Genomic DNA, 21,244 nt, shown 5'->3' on the forward strand with positions numbered 1-21,244 from the left:
CAGAAATGTTATATATTAACCACGAAAATCCAATCTGTAGAAAAAACGAAGCTACATAATCTATACAAGAAATATTACGTCATTTTTACAAAGATCATGATAATAGCTGAGGTCACCAGCTTGAAAATGCCCATACAAGGCAATGGGAGTTTTACCCCTCATTTCACTTTAATAAAATCGAGCGGACGATAATTTCTCTTCTGATCATGTGTCTGGAGTTTTTAGAAGTAACATTAGTACGACATATCAATTTGTCGATGTTCGATTTCAAAAACTTCAAACTACAAATATGTCGAAGGCGCAAGTGCATTCCTGTTGACTTCGAGATTATGAAACGGGGAAAAAGTGATAACCACGTGTTGAATGGGGCCTTTTCACAGATGTTGGCACGGGTGTTGGCATGTATTTAAGTTTGTCATTAAATGCTTTATATTGATAAATGTAAACATTGGATCTAAACAGCTTCGATAAAAAAACACGAATAAAATTAAAGAACGAAAACAAGTAACCCTCAACTGGGTTCGAACCACTGACCCCTGGAGTAAAAGTCTATCGTATCGCTTAGACCACTCGGTCATACGTGATCATACAATCAGTGATGTATTTCATACTTTATATAAGCAATCTTCGTAGTATCACAGATATAACGACAACAACAGAACTCGCCAAATTATTCAATCGTTTCGCGTTGCACCGCTTTATAATATTCAGATTTTTAAATCGTCAAAAGATGCATATAATGGATATGTAAGAGCATGGTAAATGTTCAGTATTACTGTTTCCTCGCAAATATCATCAGTGTAATGAGAGAATATCTCGCCTTTTCTAATTACTTTTTATATACTTTATATGCGTTTAATATTTCACTGCCCATTACAATATTAATTTCGGAGAAAACCATTCAATTCAAAATTTGTAAAAGAAAATGATGGGAAATCAAACGTTGCTTATTTCATCAATTTATATAATACTTACATTTGAAAATGCAAACTTTAGCATAGACTGCACCTATAAGCAAAAAACATGCAGAAAGAAATATATTAAGTCATTATTTGACATTAATTGCATCGATTTAATTCGGTATGCCCGTCCGTAGCATATCACTGCTAAAACCAATACGTATTTGCCAAGTCAGTCAGTATCGTGTGCATACTTCTAAAGTATGGCTTATAACTATAACAAGTACCAACTAATATTAAAGTGATAAAAAAATTATTAAGAAACATTTTCCATGTATTATTTCATCTCATTGTGAACATGGTTTAGTTTGTTGAACAAATAAACTGATGAAACAAACAACTTTTTAAATCCTCTTAAGCAATTTATAAATTTGAGGGTTATCTCAATTAAACACAGATTCAACAGCGTATAGCCAGTAATATAGGAAGAAAATCCAAATGCGAATTGCAAGAAAATGTTTCGTCACTCGTGCGATATCACTTTTATAATGTTAAGAGTATGTGACCAAAATTAAAAATACTTATATTGGCTGTATGGGTGCTTTATATAGAGATTATCAGTTTGAAACTTATTTGAACCGATCTCAGTGTCTTTAGTATTCAGATAGAAAAAGAAAACTTCCCCAAAGGTGTAACGTTATTAAGTTCTTATTTAATGTACTAAATACGTGGCAATGTGTCGAAGCAAAACAATTAAAACTATTTGGTGATAATGTTTTTAAAAGATTACTTTAGGAAATTAATCGGGTATATGTTTCTAAATTATTACGGTATTCTTAAATTGCCTGCTTTATAATAAAGTTGTTTTCTTTTATCACTCTTTCAAGTGTTTACCTGGATCAGGTATTCACTGTTCTATGTTATTTGAATTCGAGAACAAAGTCAGCCTTGGCACAAAATAACTTTTCGGTTTGCTTTGTGAGTGGCTAGACTAGTGCACTGAATAGAGCACTCGTCATGCAGCTTTCAGTTTTAGGTACCGGACTGCCTGCACACTTTTGACCAAATGGCGACACTTGACGCCGTCTTCACACAATTATTATGTTACAATTTATGTTTTAAAAACGCCTCTTGAAATAAGCCGATATTTTGCCACCTGACCTCTAACTGTAACCTCGACCCCTGATGTGCGATCAAGTGTTTTACGCGTTACACGTCGTGTCCATGTGGATGTATCAATGATCTATTCCCATTAAACGTAGAAACAAATTTAAATACACATGAGAATAGAGTAACTGGTTTATACAGTGCATATCCTCTTAATACCATATGCCAGTGTAAATGTTCACGTGTCTAATAATGTGAAACTGATAATTATCCGGTGTATTGTATGACCTTAACAACAAGTAGTAAAATATACATTTAAGGCATAGAATTCGTGTTGGCGCCGTTCAAACTCGCCGACAACACGCCAACCCAATAAATCAGAGGCACCAATACGCCAAAAATGGTCGCAAGAATTTGATATTTAGTTGTCTGTTTTGTCGTTCACGAATGAACTTTCGTTATGTCGTGGGTGGAAATTTGCATTGTACACAAAGTGAAACAGAAGACAACCTTAAATATAAATCAATATAAAAAACACGAGTTCCTTTATTTAGTTTGCACTGGAACCATTTGTCGAACAGAACGAAACCATGCAAAACACATAAACAGGAAGAAAACTGGGGACACAACCTTTAAAAGGTCAATAAAAAGCATGCATTAAGTGCAGCACGCGGACACGCTAAAAGCCAAAAAACTTCATTACACCTATCATGGGCGTCCGCACATGGCGGCAAATGGGGTCAGCTTCCCCTTCCCCCCCCCCCCCGGAAAAGTGGTGAGCGAAAAAGATAGTTGAATATGACAAAATTAAAACGTGTACAATTATGATTCCTGAATTTAACAATTTGGGTCATAGGAAGTGAAGGTGACGTGGGTCTCAGTCAAATTTTTCAATGATTTTTTTGAATGAACATATTCTTGTCGGTGTTGATCTGATCCCTGTGAACGCTCATCATGCATAATCCCGAGAGCCTGTCGTCTGAAATGGAGGATCTTAGCCATGTCTTGACTCGTCTCAGCGTGCTAAATGATCGTTCCACTGGACAAATGGTGGCGGACAGGGTTAGTACTATATGATCACTGCCTCACGCACAGCTGGAAACAAGTCAGTTTTTTTACCAAGTCAAGAAAATCTTACTTATTCTGTTTGATGGATTCCTTCTTGTTCCAGTCGTACCATGACATTGCGTCTTGTTTAAAATTATCGATTTGATAAATTCGTCGATGGTTCGGACTGTATCTTTATAGTCTGCTTGATCGAAATTTTTGATTTGCTTCGGATGGAGTTGATATAGCATGAACGCATGCATATACTGAAAATCGGCTTCCTAGAGACTGGATCAGTGAGTACATGTACGGAATATACATTGTGCATCGATAGTATTCTTCAATGGTTCCACCAACATTTGCTCGGTGTACTTCACGGCCGTGGTATTGTCATTGAAACACCAATATCTTCGGCTGTGTTTAATGCCGGACCGAATATATCCTCCGCGAAAATCGAATCCACATGTTCTCGATGATCAGTTAGCATCGATGTCAGATTATCGACGTGTTTTTTACACCGATCATGTCTAATTGAACAGCATGAAGTGCTTGTGTGATGGGCTCTAAAATGGACAAATAATTGGCTATTATGTGGAGCGTTATCACAAATGTCGCCGTTCCACGTGCCGTCCATGATGACGTATTCAATGCGGCAATGTACCAAAATTAAAACATTCGTTGTTGTTTTTTTAGAACCTGCATGATGACGTAGGTTCCTTCATGGAACTCCATGGAAAAAATCCCCACTGTAAGCATCTTAAGTAGATGAAAAACATCTTCGAGGAAATGACTAATACACAGGTTCTGTCCTGAAACGGGGCCTTCCGATTCCTATACTACTTATCAATCACTTTAGTTATTATGGATTAAACATAATGAATATTTTTAGATAATGAGTGATGACTGATTAGAATTCTATATAAGAAAAGTCACTATTTCAAAGGAGTGAGAAAATATGTATAACCCACTCTCAATACAGTCAATTTATCAATTTCAAATCCTAACTCGTAACCTTCCAGATATACTTCATGATGCACCATTATCTGGCCTTATTCTTAAAATTGTCTGCGCCTCCGGCGGCAAAGGGGGACAAACGCGGACGCCCATGATCCTAAATCATGTATTTTTGGTCTTCTGACGTGTTAAGGAGATATCAGCAACCATACAAAATGGTAAAAAATGTTTTAAAAAATAGTTCAATAATAACAGATAACATTTAATGTATTGGTATTTTATGTGAAATAAATAAGCTAAAACATAGTTTGATTAAGTGTTATAGCTATGTGTACGGTGTTGCATGAAATTGCATCAATGTTGCTAGATATGATTTTAAAGCTCAAGTAAAACGTGCCTTTATGATCGGTTGCGACTGTTGAAGCGGAGCCACATTCTCGGTAAAACCGATATGTTCACATTGCATCACAGGATCGAGATGATTTAACCACAATTATTGAAAACTTTTCAACTCGGGTTTTCTTGTTGTTGTCATTATTTAGTTATTTTTAATTTCTAATCACTATTCACAAAAAATCACTAATTTTAACATCACAAGCTGTATTTAAGCTTGACTCAAATTGACTTTCATAACCTGGTGTCAGACCGTAAGAAGACGGTTATGTGTATGAAATGAAGCGCAGTGTAAGAGAGTGATCAATTATGTAATGGTAGTTTAGTTGTAATTAGCCGTTGTTCCATTTCCTGTTTATATGGGAACCACTTAAACGCAGGCCATTTATTCTACTAAACATCACGAGCCGATTTTCACAAAACAAATAATGCGAAGTTCTGTATAAATAAAAATCAAATGAAGTAGAAGAAAATGTAAATTAAATTTAAATATGTAAACTTTAATATTTGGAGTGTTTAAATCACCTTAAATGTATTAAAATAATTGTATTTTTAAATACAAGACGGGTGATAAAATCAGATGGCATGCAAATATGGTTTTTGAAGATACTGAAACAGTTTTAAGCTTTAACATAAGTCATTTAATGTAAAAAAACTTTAAACAAATCCACGCGTTTATAAAACAAGAAACACATAACCATATGCATTCGAAAAATGTGTGTGAAGGAAAACTACCCTCAGCAGATTTAGACTGCAATGATTAACTGGCCTGTGTTTTAACATTTCCGTGTTTACATCGACACAGCTGAAAAGTTTATTTATGCATCGAAGGTATCTTTTCATTTCTTTTCTGATGCCTGGTGCCGATTGTGGGTGAATTGATGGTTTACTTTTGTGAAAGCACTAAATCACTTCTTTCAATGTTCCATTATTTTCAACAAGTTAATTAATAATGCCTACCCATAAACGTAAATAAAAATATTGGTGACGATGAACAGATTCCTGAATAATCCTGCAAAAAACGTTAATTCTTTTGGCCACAATAATTTTTTTCGGGATTTAGTGTTAACGTGAGAAGATGTAAATATAAATCAGGGGTTCTGAAATATTTATGAGTCTACTTGTCCACGGACAAGTTGGACCCACAAATTCACTTGTCCGTACCAAAGAAGTACTTGATCACTTCTTGTCCGTACTTTTAAGATCAATAAAGGAAAACATCATTACTTATAAAGCAAATAATACAAACATACACTTTTGTTAAGTTCTATTTTTGATTATATACATAGTTAACTAGAAAATACAAGCAAGATGTGCAAACAATAAGAACATGTTTAAGTCTGACACATGATACCATCTTGGATATTTAATAATCTCAACATGACTAGAAAATTTACTTGAAATAAAATAATCTCCGCTAAATATAAGTATATAATTGTCCGATTATAAAGGAAACTCCTTACAAAGTTTACGTTTACACACACCGGTAACGTTTTCAATCCAAGGAAATTCAATTAGCCAAGACTCAACAAATTCTCGTTTCCGCTTGGCATCGTATGCTTTATCATATTCATACTTGGCTTTTCTCTTCTTTTCCGAAGCCGAACTGATTTTATCATTGGTCTGATTGGCGTCATTGCTTGACGTTAAAGTGGTTTTATTTTAAAAAATCGAATGCAGGTCGGTAAAACATGTTTGCGGCCATTTGCAATTTACGAAAAATGTTATCTAATGCGTGATTGGCTGTTACTATACACGTGCACTGGTTTCTCTACTATAAATGTTACCTTATGCGTGATTGGCTTTTGCTATATACGCGTAGACTTGTTTACTAGTTTAAATAATTAAAATTGGAAAATAACTTACCTCCAGTTAAAAAGGTGTGCTAGTCCGCAGATTAATCATAACCTATTTATATAAACTTTCGTTTTTTTATTTTCGGAAAATATTGAAGTTTCGTTCTCGAAAAAAAAATTACAACAGAAATTTTACTTGCCCCCGGACAAGCCAGCTTTCAAAAACTGCTTGCCCGGAAGGGGAAATTGACGACTCTGACAACTCGGACAGCATATTTCAGAACCCCTGTAAATGGTAAAATTTATTTTGTATGACAACAGGTAAGACCAGACGGCAGATGCAGTTTTTTGTCAAAAATAGCCAATTAAAGTTCACCTTTCGGAAAATAATTAAAAATCATTCAACTTACATAATTACTATTTCAAAATATTGTCATGGCATTTGTTTTTAATCATCAAAAAGTTTATTTGAAAATAATAAAGCATTCTATATCCATATACACATTTCAAAACGTAACTCATTCAATCAGTTCCGGTTAACTTTTTGCTGCATTTATCACCCCTGTAAGCTTAATACAAAAGCTTTCTTGCTATAACTTTGTTAAGTTATTCCTTTACCTAATGTATACATTAGACACTTATCATTTTGTTTTTATTGGGGCATTATGGAAAATAAAATACAAATTAATCGGAACTGCTGATTTTCCGGAACTGGTTGACAAACTGTAGTCATTTCGTAATAAACATGTTAAAATTATAAATTCATTAAATTAATATAAAAAAACTTAAAGGGGGATATGTTCTGCGTATATGTTGTTTTATTTTCAAAAATCTGCATCATACATCTTAATCCAAATAATTATACAATTATACATATTACACGTAGTTTCTTGTTGAGTCGTGGGTTCTTTTAGACTCGTAGTGATAGATATCGTGTGGAATTACCTGATGGAACGTTCCTACATTATGCAGTCATTACGGAAAACAGTTTTGTCATATTAAAAAATGCAACATAAAGAGGTCAATATTGTAATTCATCAGAGCTCTTATCAAATATTTATGGCCCCCTTCGAAGAAGAGGGGGTATATTATTGCTTTGCACATGTCGGTCGGTCTCTCTGTCCATCCACCATGTGGTTTCCGGATGATAACTCAAGAACGCTTGGGCCTAGGATCATGAAACTTCATAGGTACATTGATCATGACTCGCAGATGACCCCTATTGATATTGAGGTCACTAGGTCAAAGGTCAAGGTCACGGTGACCCGAAAAAGTAAAATGGTTTCTGGATGATAACTCAAGAACGCTTAGGCCTAGGATCATGAAACTTGATAGGTAGATTGATCATGACTCGCAGATGACCCCTATTGATTTTCAGGTCACTAGGTCAAAGGTCAAGGTCACAGTGACCCGAAATAGTAAAATGGTTTCAGGATGATAACTCAAGAACGCTTAGGCCAAGGATCATGAAACTTCGTAGGTAGATTGATAATGGCTGGCAGATGACCCCTATTGATTTTCAGGTCACTAGGTCAAAGGTGAAGGTCACGGTGACCCGAAATAGTAAAATGGTTTCAGGATGATAACTCAAGAACGTTAATGCCTAGGATCATGAAACTTTACAGGTACATTGATCATGACTTGCAGATGACCCCTATTGATTTTCAGGTCACTAGGTCAAAGGTCAAGGTCACGGTGACCCGAAATAGTAAAATGTTTCCGGATGATAACTCAAGAACGCTTATGCCTAGGATCATGAAACTTGATAGGTAGATTGATCATGACTCACAGTTGACCCCTATTGATTTTCAGGTCACTATCAAAGGTCAAGGTCATGGTGACCTGAAATAGTGAAATGGATGCCGGATGATAACTCAAGAATGCTAATGGCTACGATCATGAAACTTCATAGGTACATTGATCATGACTCGCAGATGACCCCTATTGATTTTGAGGTCACTAGGTCAAAGGTCAAGGTCATGGTGACCCAAAATAGTAAAATGGTTTCCAGATGATAACTCAAGAACGCTTATGCCTAGGATCATGAAACTTCATAGATACATTGATCATGACTCGCAGATGACCCCTATCAATTTTGAGGTCACTAGGTCAAAGGCCAAGTTCACGGTGACCCGAAATAGTAAAATGGTTTCCGGATGATAACTGAAGAACGCTTATTCCTAGGATCATGAAACTTGATAGGTAGATTGATCATGACTCGCAGATGACCCCTATTGATTTTCTGGTCACTAGGTCAAAGGTCAAGGTCACGGTGACCCGAAATAGTAAAATGGTTTCTGGATGATAACTCAAGAACGCTTATGGCTAGGATCATGAAACTTGATAGGTACATTGATCATAACTGGCAGATGACCCCTATTGATTTTCAGGTCACTAGGTCAAAGGCCAAGGTCACAGTGACAAAAAACATATTCACACAATGGCTGTCACTACAACGGAGAGCCCATATGGGGGGGCATGCATGTTTTACAAACAGCCCTTGTTTCAATTTATAAATTGTTCATATAGTGGTCCTAAGTAACACAAAATCGTTTAATTCATGAGTATTTTCCATACTGCATCGTCTATTGACTTTTTTTTTTTACAAGAAATTAACCGCCTCTGCCATGTAAGTTTTAAAGGGACTGTCAACCACGACGACGAAGAAAAGAAAAGTTGTAAAATACCGTATTATTTTACAATTATTAGATTATATTGATTAAAATATCACGACTGGTACATGTATATTACATTACTTGAAAAAAGTTGTTAAGTTTTCATATTTTCAGTATATTTGGTAATAAATTTTACTGGGTATGTCTACCAGGTAACTACCAGTTAACTATAAATAACGCCTGGAGATTGATCATCATCGACACATGATAAACCCAGGAATGCAAATTGTGCATGCGTAGTGAATTGTATATATTTTATATATAAAATGATCAATCTACTTGCGTTATTTATAGTGTGTCAATTGCTATGTCACCTATTTTCGCGATGTACTTTCGATTTCACATCGCGAAATTTTATAACCGAATATACTGAAAATATGAACTTTTTTCAAGAAATGTAATATACCAGTTGTGATATTTTAATCAATATAAACTAACAATTAAAAATAAACACGGTATTTTAGAACTTTTCTTTTTTCGTCATTTGTGGTTGACAGTCCTTTTAAGGCTATTTATAGTAGTATTTATAATTGTTGCGATTTAAATATTAACATTAAATGTTAAGGTCGCGCATTTATGGTAATCGAGGATATGCAAATCTTGAAATTGGTATAGACGATCAGAATACTTGTCTCAACAAAAAAACATTTTCAAGATGGTGCTTTGACACTATCAAGACAATAGGTTATTTATTATTATTAAAACAGACTAATCACTAAAAAACATTTGAAAAAAAGCAACAAATATAAAGACCAAAGGTAATAATAATGTTTATAATGATTCATAGTCCTGTATTATAAAATATTTGTGATGTAACAACTTTATGAAAATTACCCAGTGGTAACCCACAACTCAACAAGCATATAGCATATTTACAGGAGTACATATCATACGATTCCCAGATATCGAGCGTTTCCTGATATTGATAATTTTGTTTACATTACGATCTTGGCTCTCGTGATGATGTCCCACGCATGTGCTCCGGGTATTTTGTTCGACCAAAATGAGGAAAAAACAAGTATAATTTTATTTCAAAATCCTACATCAACTGAAAAAATCCAAATGTATCCCTATAAGTATTCCATTAATTTCTTTAGGAACATGTACTCTTCATTTAACTTCCACATAAATTGATAAGTGAGGCAGACGACTGGGCTTGTGTAAACACAACATTTTAATGTCAGGGATTTCAATACCTATTGAAAACTATGAGTCAAATGACCCCGTGGTCGAAATTTTAAGGTGTCAAATGAAATGTTTAGGAGTCAAAATATTGAAGTCTAGATAATTTGTTCCTGGATATTTGTTGATTGCTCTGCAAATGTTTGTTTGTACAACTTGCTTGCTTTAGATTATTTAAATAACAACATTAATATGAACATTTTGCTTAATATAAAATACATAGAGGATATTTGTTGGATCCGGTGGATTATCGATTTTAATTCACGAGTGATAATAGAAAATGATCACGAGCGAATTAAAATCGATAATCCACCGAATCCAACAAATTTTCTTTTTATTTAATGCATTTTTCACAGTTTATATACATTGTTTAATGTTAAAGAGTTTAACTAAAGAATTTTGCTGGGATAATGACGTCATTTCACAGTAAACAATGAAAATTATCGATAATTCTCACTGATAATTTTCACTGCTTGAAACAGTGAAATTATCAGTTTTAATTCACTGATATTTCTCTATAAACCACCGGAAAGCATTAAATAAATAATATGTTATTTTCATGGTGACATTTGCATCAAAATGATGCAAGGTAAATTATTTGACACTCGTAATTTTTGAATATTTTTCGTATCTTAATTTTCGGATTTATTTTTAAGTGTCCGAAAACTTACGGTAGTAATTATTCTTTGGAAGGAGCCATTATAGTAGTAGTACAGTACAATTAAAATGTGGATATCAACAGGAACTTGATGGAGGGATTTGACTGGCTCCTTCTTGAGCCATGGGAAAGGTATTGTTTTCCTTGAATGTCTATGAGGTTATTTTAGTTCTTATTGATAATTGTCTGGTGAGCCTTGGTCCTTCTGTAGCTGGTCAAGCATGTCTTAAGTCAGAGTATAAACTATTGAATCATTGATACTTATGTGAGAGTGATTACATGAATACTCACCCAAACACAGCTAATGTTTTCACACAATGGCTGCCACTATAACTGACAGCCCATTTGAGGGGCATACATGTTTTACAAACAGCCCATGTTGGTATTTTGGTATCATCTAACAAAAATACTTTTTACTTCTTAGATTTTTTAATCATATATAAACAAATAAACAATTTGAATTAAAGATATAAACATAAGAAGTGATGGTAATTGACATGGACATGAACCTGAGATAATTTAATCTACCGGTATATGTATTATATATACATGTACATCACAGGAGCAAACTTGCATATACCGGTAACAACTGAAATACATGTACAAATACATGTTATAAGCTTAATACCATGCTGCATGTTACTTAAACCTTGGTCTGCATATGTTTTACCTCTAAATATTTGATACCTTTTAGTATTGTGTTTTCAAGAACTAGTATAATGCTACATGTGTACAGTGTGAGCTATTATAATTTCACAAGTTGACCTTAAGGGATATATTTTGCTTTCTAGTGTTAATACTGAAGAGATTTAAACTACATTAACAGGATGTCAGTGTAATCAAAGGATCAGAAGACATAAGTGTTTAATTACTAGCACATGCATCCAATCTGGAAAGTACAAATTAATATATATTTTTATACCCGGTAGTAGGAAGTTCGTCATTACCGGTACATAGAGTATGTTTTCTCTGCATGGAAGAGAAGGTGGAAACTAACAAAAAATATGAAACTGGCATTTGGCAGGTTTATTTTTCAAGTGTTTGACAGTGTATAGGCAATATAAGGGCAGTGTATTGGCAATATCAGGGCAGTGTATGGGCAATACATGTATCAGGTCTTGCATGATATTTTTTTATTTTCTTGTAAGTCCTCAAATGATACAACTTCTATGGCTGCATATTTTTAGTCATAGGACATTAGAGGGAAGTAAAAAAAAAATCTTATTTCCTTTAAAGCAAGTCCAGCAGGATGTTGTCAACTTGTTGCTATCTATATTTAAGCAGTCATCTTGTTATCTAAGAATGTAGGAAAGTCAGGTCATTGGTATGTAAATAAAATTAAAATACATTATTAATTCAAATTGTCTATCAAATTTGATTGTGCATGTTTTTCAGTTATGAATCAAAAGTGAGTGACAGTAAGAGTCCATGTACTGACACCAGCAGCAATATGCGGGAGTGTAGCCTACAGGATCACAACAAAACTCTGAACTCTGAGCCGGTTCAACTGCAGCCATTCATACATCAGGTACTGGGTTCAATATGTCATGTTCATGTTTTTGAGACATATCTTTTTGTAATTAGATGTGTTCATTTATTCTTATTATTTTTCATCAAATAAATGGTTGAGGGAAACATATCTAAAAACATCAATTACTGTACAGGTTTTTATGGAAACTGATCTTTATACATCAAGTATAGTGTTTAGAGTAACAGATCTGAATACATCAGGTACATGGTTAAGAGGAACAGATCTTTTTGCATCAGGTATAGGATTTAGGGGATCAAATCTTTATACATAAGTAACAGGGTTCAGGAAAACAGATCTTTATACATAAGTTGCATGGTTCAGGGAAACAGATCTTAATACATTAGGTACAGGGTTCAGGGAGAACAGATCTTTATACATTAGATACAGGGTTCAGGAAGAACAGATCTTTATACGTTAGGTACAGCGTTCAGGGAAACAGATCTTTATACGTTAGGTACAGGGTTCAGGGAGAGCAGATCTTTATGCATTAGATACAGGGTTGAAGGAGAACAGATCTTTATACATTAGATACAGCGTTAAGGGAGAACAGATCTTTATACATTAGATACAGGGTTCAGGGAGAGCAGATCTTTATACATCAGGTACAGGGTTGAAGGAGAACAGATCTTTATACATTAGATACAGGGTTCAGGGAGAACAGATCTTTATATGTTAGATACAGGGTTCAGGGAGAACAGATCTTTATATGTTAGATACAGGGTTCAGGGAAACAGATCTTTATACATTAGGTACAGGGTTCAAGGAGAACAGATCTTTAAACATCAGTTACAGGGTTCAAGGAGAACGGATCTTTATACATCAGTTACAGGGTTCATGGAAACGGATCTTAATACATCAGGTACAGGGTTCATGGAAACAGTTCTTGATAGATCAGGTGCAGGGTTCATGGAAACTGATCATTATGCATCAGGTACAGGGTTCATGGAAACAGATATTTATACATCAGGTTCACTCTACAGTGTAAAGGGAAACACATGTGTTGTAACAATTGTTTTATTCCAGCTCTTTGCAATGGGTTTACAGCATTTTGATTTGCAAAATTTGCTTTATAATGCCCTTTTTGTGGAAATTTCATTTCAGCCTGATGAAATTATTCTTTAAAATTTCAAATGCTTACTTTTATTTAAATCTCGTTATCATATTTTCTATGTTATATAATCTTCTAAATTATCATACAAGAAAACCTTTGCATGAAGTTAAATTTAGACAAACAACAATTCAAATTGAATATTGTGAAGTTTTATATTTGAAAAAAAATGAAAAAAGGTACTTGTTCGTTTTATCAATGGCGCCATATTTCCATTCCAAATAATTGTAATCTGAATCTTCACAACTTTGAAAAAACACAACAATTTAATTCTTAAGTACAAAAAATCCTGACCTCATTTATGCACTTATGGTTGTTGTTTCTTAATATAGTTTATATGGTATGTGATTTTGAAAAGATTTTCAAAAGTTCAGCTTGGTCAGATTCAATGGAATGTTTTGCCAAATCAAACAAATTCTCCAGTAGGTGTTTTGGCTTGATCACATTAAATCACAGTAAACTATGCCTATGTAGTACCTCCATGTAAACCATGTGATCTGCAGGTTGCCTATATTGTACACCTCTGTATAAACCATGTGATCTGCAGGTTGGAGGTCACAGCTGTGTGCTAAGGTTCAATGAGACGACCCTGTGCAAGCCTCTCATCACCAGAGAACATGTCTTCTATGAGTCTGTGCCTGCAGAACTCAAGGAATTCATACCAGACTACAGAGGTAGGAGCAATACAGTTTTGTGGATTTTGTTTGTCCATGTATATGCACATAGAAATAATGAAGAAAATTAATTATCCCTTTACCGCTTGGATTTTGGTATTTTGATGCATTTGTGGTCCCTTCGAAAGTTAATTTTAATTAAAGACCCTTCTTACAAGATTCAAGTTTAAAAGGCTTCATTTCCAACCTTTAGATACTGATGAGCAACAAACAGCATAAAATCTGAACAGACTGCGAGTTATTTGCAGGCTGTTCTGGTTTTATGATGTTTGCACATAGCCATTTTAACTTTACTTGTGAGTGGGAAAGGGTTGAGTGATAAATGTTAGTTAATTCAGTGCCGATTAAAAAACATGCACATGGAGTATTGGTGATTGGTTCATTTTTTCATGGTCAGGACAATACTGATCTTTGTTCAGCAGTTACCTGTTGGTTAGCTCACCTGAGCACAAAGCGCTTAAAATTGAGCTATTCTAGTTAGTCACTGTTGATTGTCTTCAACAATTCATAAAAATTCTACTCTGAAACCTTTTGCAGGAAACCATTCAAACTAGATGGCCCCTTACCATAGTATATAATTTTACTAAATTATTATGATTTATTAAATAATGGTCTCAGGTGGTAGGGCCCTCTTTTCTTATTTGACTATTTTGAAAACTTTGAAAAACTCTTCTTGTCATAAACCAAGGATACAATTTGACATAATTATCCTCCGCCATAGGCGGAGGGATATTGTTTTGGCGTTGTCCGTCCTTCTGTCCATCCGGCACTTTTGTGTCGGAGCATATCTTGGAAGTGCTTTTCGTCTGATTTCATTGAAACTTGGTGTGAGTATATATATGGATAAGAGGATGTTGCACGCCAAATGGCATTGTACACCATTGGATAACAGAGTTAATTGGCCCTTTATATCTTGAAAAAATGCTTTTTTGTGTGTCCGGAGCCACATCTTGGAAGTGCTTTGACGGATTTCATTGAAACTTGGTATGAGTATATATCAGGGATCATATTTTCCCGCAAAATTAATCGGTCCGGATATAAATGGGGAAAAGTATCCGAAAATGTGTATCCGAAATCATGACAAATTACGTTAAAATATATACCATTGATTTTGCCATTCATGAAGGTGGTATAATACATGTACAAGTAAAACTCCCTTTGGCATTTTTTTTTAAACGGAACGAGTTTTCTCAACTGGTTTTATCATTTGGTATTTCATTGTTGTTTCGTGTGCTGTTTTATCAGACTTTTTTCATCGTTGTCAATATTATTAATCTGTGTAAGTCTATACCGATGTTTTAAATTGTTGTCGACTCGATAAGATAAAATCTTACAAACATGCACTGAACCAAACAAATGTCTGTGCGTAGGTTGGCTAATGGCAACAACAAACCAAATAATTAAGAAATAATTTGTTGTCAAATAACCCACGTCCGATAGTTTAGATGCGTAGGGATTTAATCACGATAGCGAAGCATTTGAAACCACGCATCTAATTTTCCGGTCGTGTGTTATTTAACAACAAAGTATAAAGTACACGAATTATTTCGATTCTAACACGGTTTTACTAAAGATTTATTCAATGTATATTATTTTTCTTGTGTACTATTTTATGTGAAGTTCCGCCCATAAAAATAATTTTCGGCTGTTCTGTCGATCAGATCCGCGACTTTCATTCATAATTATATTACCGGATTATTACGCTGGTGGAAAATGTATCGGCATGTTTTGTTTAGTTAAAGCGCGTGCATTCAGACGCGTCTTTTCGGATGCGTCTTTAATCCGCTGTTCACAAGTTTTTGATTCTAGGTCTGACGTGCAATAAACCGGTCCTTACCGGTTTAGAGACTGCAGAGAATGGTTTATCACACCTAATCGAGATAAGAATGTCATTAGGGTGTGTTAGCATGTACACTGTGTAATTGATTTAATGACATGGGAATTTTAATAGCAAACAGAATCAGACCGACTGTTTGGGACTTTCAATCGATCTTTCATGACCCCAATCGGTCTAGGACCGACAAAACCGAAAAAATATGATCCCTGGTATATATATATGGATAAGAGGATGATGCACCTTGGCGTTGTCTATCTGTCCAGAAAACTTTTGTGTCCAGAAGTATAATGGCGGGGGATTCAACGAACTTGCTTGTTTAACATTATGTCAATGTTACTCTATAAGAATACTGCAAATTATTTTGAATCATTTAAAGGGGCCTTTTCACAGATTTTGGCATGTATTGAAGTTTGTCATTAAATGTTTTAAATTGATAAATGTAAACATTGGATCTAAAAAGCTCCAGTAAAAAAGCAAGAATACAATTTAAAAAAAGGGAAAAAAAAGTAACCCTAAACTGGGCTCGAAACACAGACCCCTGGAGTCTTGGAGTAAAAGTTTAGCGCTTTATCCACTCGGCCATCCGTGCTCATACTGTTACGGTTGTATTTTATACATCATATAAGAAATCCTCATAGTATCACAAAATATAACGACAACAACAGAACTTTCCAAATTATTCAATTGTTTCGCGTTACAACGCTTTATCATTTTCAAGTTTTAAAATCGTCAAACAATGGATATAATGGATATTTTAGAGCATGGTACATGTAAATGTTCAGTATTATTGTTTCCTCACAAATATCATAACTAAAATGAAAGTTTGCGAATCTGAAACAATTTTTGTAAATTTTTTGTCAATTTTCCTAAACGTGAAAAGGCCCCTTTCAATGCGTGGCCATCAGGGGACATGTCCATTTTCTCTTTCATGACTTTATAGAACTTTTTATCAATCTTGTTTGCAAACCACTGCACTGAAAAAAATTATCATTTGGTGGTCCTTCACCAATATTCTTCAAATTTATTGATAAATTAAAAACTATTGCCACCAGGGCTATTTTCCTTAGATATCAAAGTAGAAAAATGACAGTCTTGTTTTGTTTTGACACAGTGTAGGAATACGGTTGTGTGAGTGAAAACAGGATAACAATTATTGTCAATAACTATGGTTGCCAACAAACACTCTTAATGTTGACATTGATAAATTAGGGATTTGTGGCACACGCAAAAGTCACACACAATGTGGTTAAGTATTTTTCATAACTTTGTGACTATACTTTAAACAATCAAATTGACGGACAGTAACGGACAGTAACATTAACCGTTAAAGTCTAGTAATTATTTACAGGCACAATAGAGGTGGGCCTTCACAAAGATGACTATGGTCAAATAACATTCATTGGCTACGTGAATGGGGGTCAGCGTATTGGTCAGACCCTCCATCGGTCGTCTCCCAAGCTGTACCAGCGCGGCACCTCCCCGAACTCCAGTGAGAGTGAGAGTGATGCCTCACACAGCCCTGTACCGGTGAAGAAAAAGAAACCAGCAATAGCCACTGATAATGCTGCATTTAGGTGTGTAATTGATTATTTAATAAGGTGTGTAATGCAAAAATGCAGAGATAATTCATATAGGATTATAACTAGTCCATTCATGTGTGTGAAATGCTTTAAATGTCATAAGCACTTCAAAGTCATCTATTCACTGATGCGTCTGAGCAGTGAACCAATAATTAATTTGGGCAAGTAATTTGCAAAGCTTTCCAGCTTTTCTACTTTTTCATGCCACCATTAGGGTGGCATCGAGAAGTCGAACTCACTGGCTGTTGATCCTTCTGTCTGACCCTCGGTTCGTCTGTTCGGAATTCTATTTCCAAAGTTTTTTCCAAACTGTTTTCAGATATTCACCTGATTGTTAGTGTGTGATTTTACCTACATGACTTATAGCTCAAGTTTGAGTTTTGTTCTTGATTTTACCTACATGACTTATAGCTCAAGTTTGAGTTTTGTTCTTGTCAATTGATATATAATTGGCCATGAAACGGGCCGTGGACATTTCTGAAAAATAACAGCTTTGCAGACTTTTTTCCTAAACGCTTGCAGATATTGACCGCATTTTTGGTGTGTGAGTTTTTATACATGACTTACAGATCATGAGTTTCCATCTTGTCCATTGATTTTTGACGAAGTTTCTGGCCTTGGACTTCTTGAAATATTCTCTAGAATGACAGTTTTCCAGACTTTTCGTAAACTTTTGCAAACATTGACCCGATTTTTATTGTGTGAGTCTAACTACATGATCAATTTCGACTTAGCTGACTTAGGAATTTTCTTTAAAATAACACTTCAGAATTTTTTCATGAAGACTTTCATATACTTACCTTATTTTTGTTGTGCGAGTCTACAAACATTACTTACAGATCAAGTTACATTTATCTTCCAATCCATTGATTATTGACGACCCTTGACAATTTACTCTAAAATAGCTGCTGTGCTGCTTCAAAGTGCAGTAGGGGCTATGTGTTACATAAACACAGCTCTTGTTCCTAGTTTTTAGCTCACCAGAGCACAACGTGCTCATAGTGAGCTTTTGTGATCGCTTTTTGTCCGTCGTCCGTCCTTTGCGTGCGCAGTCAACATTTGCCTTGTTAACTCTCTAGAGGCCACATTTATTGTCCAATCTTCATGAAATTTGGTCAGAAGATTAGTCTTAATGATATCTTGGATGAGTTCATAAATGGTTACGTTCGCTTGAAAAACATGGCAGCCAAGGGGCGGGGCATTTTTCCTTATATGGCTATATTTGGCTATAGTAAAATCTTGTTAACACTCTAGAGGCCACATTTATTGTCTGATCTTCATGAAACTTGGTCAGAAGATTCATCCCAATAATATCTAGGACGAGTTGGAAAATGATGCTGGTTGGTTGAAAAACATGGCCGCCAGGGAGCGGGGCATTTTTCCTTATACGGCTATAGTAAAACTTTGTTAACACTCTAGAGGTCACATTTATTTTCCGATCATCATGAAACTTGGTCAGAAGATTTGTCCCAATGATATTTTGGATTAGTTCAAAAATGGTTTTGGTTACTTTAAAAACATGGCCACCAGGGACGGGGCATTTTTCCTTATATATGGCTTTATATGGCTTTAGTAAAACCTTGTTAACACTCTAGAGGCCACATTTATTGTCCAATCTTCATGAAATATGGTCAGAAGATTGGTCTCAATGATATCTAAGATGAGTTCGAAAATAATTATGTTTGCTTGAAAAACATGGCTTCCAAGGGGCGGGGCATTTTTCCTTATATGGCTATAGTAAAATCTTGTTAACACTCTAGAGGCTACATTTACTGTCTGATCTTCATGAAACTTGGTCAGAAGATTCATCCCGATTATATCTTGGAAGAGTTCAAAAATGATGCTGGTTGGTTGAAAAACATGGCTGCCAGGGGTGGGACATTTTTCCTTATATGGCTATAGTAAAACCTTGTTTACACTCTAGAGGCCACATTTATTTTACGATCTTCATGAAATATGGTCAGAAGATTTGTCTTATTGATATTATGGATGAGTTCGAAAATGGTTATGTTTGCTTGTTAAACGTGGCTGCCAAGGGGCGGGGCATTTTTCCTTATGTGGCTATAGTAAAATCTTGTTAACACTCTAGAGGCCAGAGGTCAGAAGATTTGTCCCAATAATATCTAATCTCAGGTGAGCGACTTTGGGCCTTTCAGGCCCTTTTGTTTTTATCTGCTTCTGTTTTTCCTAGTTTGTCTCAAATGCTCCTTGTATTCATAGTTTTTATTTAGCAGCATTACAAGTAAACTCTATTCATTTTTATACGCCTGTTTTCAAAACAGGACGTATTATAAGATCACCCTTTGCGGGTGGGGGCGTCCACAGCAGTGTCCGCTCTCTAATTATTAGCTCTTCTGCCAAAGGCAGAAGAGTTTATGGGATGGCATGGTCTCTGTCTGTCTGTCTGTGTGTGTTTTATACTTTTCTGATTTATCCGATAAAGTCCGCATTTTTCATAGATTCTTTTCAAACTTGTTCAGTGTCTTTATATTAATGAGGGCTCTAACCCTATTGATTTTCTGGTCACTGGGTCAAAGGCCAAGGTCACAGTGACTCGAAATAGTAAAATGGTTTCCGAATGATAACTCAAGAATGCTTAGGCTTAGGATCATGAAACTTCATAGGTACATTGATCATGACTGGCTGATGACCCTTATTGATTTTCAGGTTACTAGGTCAAAGGTCAAGGTCACAGTGACTGTTTATAGCAGTAGAGCGATTCAGGCCCTCATGGGCCTCTTGTTCAAATAGTTTTCATCCGATCTTCACCAAACTTGGTCAGAAGTTGTATCTAAACAATATCTAGGTCAAGTTTGAATATGGGTCATGCCGGGTCAAAAACAAGGTCACGGAGTCACTTAGTAGATTTCAAGGATTTAGCATGGTGTCCGCTCTCTAATTGAATAGTTTTCTTCCGATCTTCACCAAACTTGGTCAGAAGTTGTGTCTAAATTATATCTAGGTCAAGTTCAAATATGGGTCATGCCAGGTCAAAAACTAGGTCACGAGGTCACTTAGTGCATTTCAAGTATTTTGCATGTTGTCAGCTCTCTAATTGAAGTAGCTTTCATCTGATCTTCACCAAATTTGGTCAGAAGTTTTGTCTAGATGATATATAGGTCAAGTTCAAATATGGGTCATGACAGGTAAAAAAATAGGTCACAGGGTCACTTAGTGCGTTAAAAATATTCACCATTGTGTCTTTTAGCCTAGTCCATTAGTTGTGATATGCTACACTTGTTTCGCCGGTTTTTGTTTGTGCTTTCCACGATTTTTATGAAATTGACAGTCTGCATTTTATTTACAGGTATTTTTATTTGCTTAAATTTCAAAAATGTTTCACTTTTCCTCACTTTTAAATGGTTAGTTATGACATATAAAAATATCATTTTGCCACTCAAATGGTTAAGTTATGTGTTGCTTAATTTTCAAAAACATATCATTTTGCCTCTCAAATGGTAAAGTTATCAAGTTGTCCATAACCTTCAAATGGGCGTATCTTGTGACAGTTTGGCACTCTTGTTATCCTAATTCTTTGAATGCAATTTTTGAAGGAATATTTAGCAAACTTGTCTGTGATCTTGACCATGTGATATGGTGTTGCTGAAACAGGGCTATAGATAACTTGTGGGGTATATTGGGTAATTCACCCCCTGTTTTGACAACAATTGGGGTTTTGTAAATTCAATAGAGCTTTAGCAAAAATTTTCACCCCCTACTTTTGACCTTAATTGGGTTTTCACCCCCAGTTTTTAACTCACTTGGGTAATTTAGGGAATTACATATAGGCCACGACTTTTTTT

The 21,244-nt window shown here is 35.2% G+C and overlaps 1 protein-coding gene across 3 annotated transcripts in view; it reads left to right on the top strand.

The window, feature by feature from the left end:
- The window catches only part of LOC127877758 (inositol hexakisphosphate kinase 2-like), a 34,452-nt gene that overhangs the window by 1,302 nt on the left and 11,906 nt on the right, over window positions 1-21,244 (top strand). The window contains exons 1-4 of one of the 3 annotated variants that reach the window (XM_052423966.1): window positions 4,783-5,231; window positions 12,107-12,239; window positions 13,898-14,024; window positions 17,210-17,435. In XM_052423966.1, coding sequence (XP_052279926.1) covers window positions 5,221-5,231; window positions 12,107-12,239; window positions 13,898-14,024; window positions 17,210-17,435 — 497 coding nt within the window. In that variant the 5' untranslated portion in view covers window positions 4,783-5,220. Of the gene's footprint in view, window positions 1-4,782; window positions 5,232-9,801; window positions 9,890-12,106; window positions 12,240-13,897; window positions 14,025-17,209; window positions 17,436-21,244 lie in introns of those variants that run through there. The other 2 variants (XM_052423967.1, XM_052423968.1) reach the window with 2 other exon arrangements.

This window comes from Dreissena polymorpha, chromosome 4 (genome assembly GCF_020536995.1).
Source record: "Dreissena polymorpha isolate Duluth1 chromosome 4, UMN_Dpol_1.0, whole genome shotgun sequence".
Classification (NCBI taxonomy): Eukaryota; Metazoa; Mollusca; class Bivalvia; order Myida; family Dreissenidae; genus Dreissena; species Dreissena polymorpha.